Raw genomic sequence first — 2,652 nt, forward strand, 5'->3', positions numbered from 1 at the left:
ATTCACAGGGTAGGGTATAGTAGTCAGTTGCACCAATTGGTTATTACCCACTCCTTTGCATTCTCGTGAGACATGTCTTGGTTTCCCACACTTATAACACGTGATGTTGGCCTTCTGATTCTTGCATTCATGAGCATAATGGCCCTTTGTATGACACTTGAAACAAAGAATAGTCGCCTTATTGCAGATTCCCGTATGTTGCCTATTACAAATCTTACATTCCGGAACTGATCCTTGCGGGGGTTTCTGTCCATTGGTTGATTGAGATCTTGTTTCTTGTGATTTATTCCCAAATTCTTTCTTCTTAAAATTTTCGGGTCCACTCTGAGGTTTAAACCTTTGATTAGTCCTCTGATTCTGGCCCTTGTAACTTGATCCTTCTTCTCATGTTTCAATTCTTCTCTTCTTGTTTCCTATCTCCTTTTGATTTTGCTCACTCTCGCCTTCAATTACCATTTCCTTCTGAACCACTTTAGTATAGGTGGTCAACTCAAAAGCTGCCACACGACTCCTTAATCAAGCTTCAATCCCTGTTGGAACCTTTTTGCCCTTTTCTCTTCAGAATCAACATACTTTCCCATAAACCTAGAAAGTTCTGTAAACTTGTTCTCATATTCACCGACCGTCATGTTGTCTTGCTTTAACTCAAAGAATTTCATCTCCATTTGTGTTTGCATATAGCGAGGAAAATACTTATCCAAGAACATTCTCTTAAACCTATCCCAAGTAATAACTTCAGTAGCTTCTAAATCTTTTGCCGACTCCCACCAATAGTTTGATTCACCTTTAATAAAATAAGTGAAATACTCCACCTTCTGGTTATCTCCAACATTCGTTAGGGCAAAGGCCTTTTCTATTTCCTTAAGCCAAGCATGAGCTTCCACCGGGTCTTGTGTTCCTTTGAATTCTGGGGGTTTTACAGATTGGAATATTTTGAAAGTAGTGACACCTTCTGGGGGTGGTTGGGGGGGTTGCATATGTTGAAGAAGTAGTTGTTGTTGCTATAGTAGCAGTTTGTTGGCGCACCAACTCCACAAGTTGTGCTATATCATGGTTTTGGTTTTCTCCGTCATTTTCTTGGTTATTTTTAGGTCTTCATCGGGCTCTTCTAGGTGCCATTTTCTGAAATACGAGTTATATAGTTTGAGTGATACAGAATTAAGGTATTATTTTGCAGTCATCATGGTATACATTTTTCAAACAATAAAGGTGATGCATGGTGAAAAGCAAGAAATTTTAAAAGAGTAATTATAGGAATTAAAGAAAGTGCATAACTGAATTTAACATGGTTTTAGTCGAAAGGTACGAATCACAAGGTATAAATCCGATTACAGATCCGAATTAAAATAGTACGAGAGTCTAGAAATGGAAAAAAAATGACATGGTAATAAAAGGAACAGCCTAATCTAAGCAACTAAAGGTCAAGTCTCCTAAAGCTCGTCCTAAGCCTCCTCCTCGGACTCCTCCTCACGGGTTCTCGTAATGTCGAGGGTAGTGTCCATACGTAGCATCTTGACCACACTCCCAAGCTCATCCACTATCATCTGCACAGTAATCCGACTGGTCTGATCGCGGTGCACGATCATCTTCTCCAATCTTGATGTGGCCACCTGGATCAATGATTCGAGCCTCGAAATGGTTTTCCCCTTAGGTCCATCACCCATCACTTGTTTACTGGCATAGAGCTCCTCAAGACGATCCATCAGCCTGATATACTTGGAGAAAGTCATGATACATCCTTAAGTCAACATAGACAGAAAAACAATTGTGTCGCTCGGCGGAATCGAAGATATTGAATGCGCACGTTGTTGTCAAGCAATATATACAAAGATCAGATACGATTTATTCGAATGTCGCGTATTAGCACTCCGATGATAAAAATATATATACTCATACTTCCTATGGTCCTAATTAGGCTGTCCAGGGACTCTAAACCTAGGCTCTAATACCAAAAACTGTCACACCCCAACACACACATTCTAAATAAAAGAGAACCATAATTAATACAAACTTATAAGTCCAAAGGACGATAATGATCTAATACAACCCAACCAAAATAATAACAATCCCGAGATCTTTACAAGTTCAGAGTTTGGAACAACCCTTCTAACTAATACCACGATTACATACTGGCGGATTCCGCCTAAACTATATATATTCTACCTGCGCCCTAAAATGATCTTCACCCTGCCTACCAGTTGACTTACGGGCGGTCTGCTTGGTACGAACCATGATTTCTAGCTGTAGAACAGGGTTAAACACAAGAAAATGAGCTATAACGCTCAGCAAGTACTAATCATTCTACTAAGCAACACATTATCTCAAAGTCATGAGTTCATAAATCAAGGGGAATATGGATACTTGTGAGAATGATAATAAGAAACATGAAGTTATAATATGAAGACATGGTAGAATTATAAAAATTGAAGCAAGGTATATGCAATCATGATATGGGGCAATATTTTATAGTATAAAGACATGGTATAATCATAATAATAGAAATATGGCATATGGTATCATGGCATCGGGCAATCATGTTATAATTATCAAATCATCAAAATCATTTTAGGATGCTACGGATTACAGCCGGTGATCGACCGCGAAGTAATCCTGAACCGCGCTGGGTTCTCAAATATGATGGGATCCATAGGT

The 2,652-nt window shown here is 39.0% G+C and overlaps 1 protein-coding gene across 1 annotated transcript; it reads right to left on the reverse strand.

Annotated features, from left to right (window-relative positions):
• Positions 1-512: 512 nt before the first annotated feature.
• Positions 513-977, reverse strand: LOC141680377 (uncharacterized). Its single transcript, XM_074486621.1, has one exon. It carries the CDS (start codon positions 975-977, stop codon positions 513-515), a length of 465 nt encoding a protein of 154 aa, XP_074342722.1.
• Positions 978-2,652: the final 1,675 nt, after the last annotated feature.

This window comes from Apium graveolens, chromosome 8, assembly GCF_009905375.1.
Source record: "Apium graveolens cultivar Ventura chromosome 8, ASM990537v1, whole genome shotgun sequence".
NCBI lineage: Eukaryota > Viridiplantae > Streptophyta > Magnoliopsida > Apiales > Apiaceae > Apium > Apium graveolens.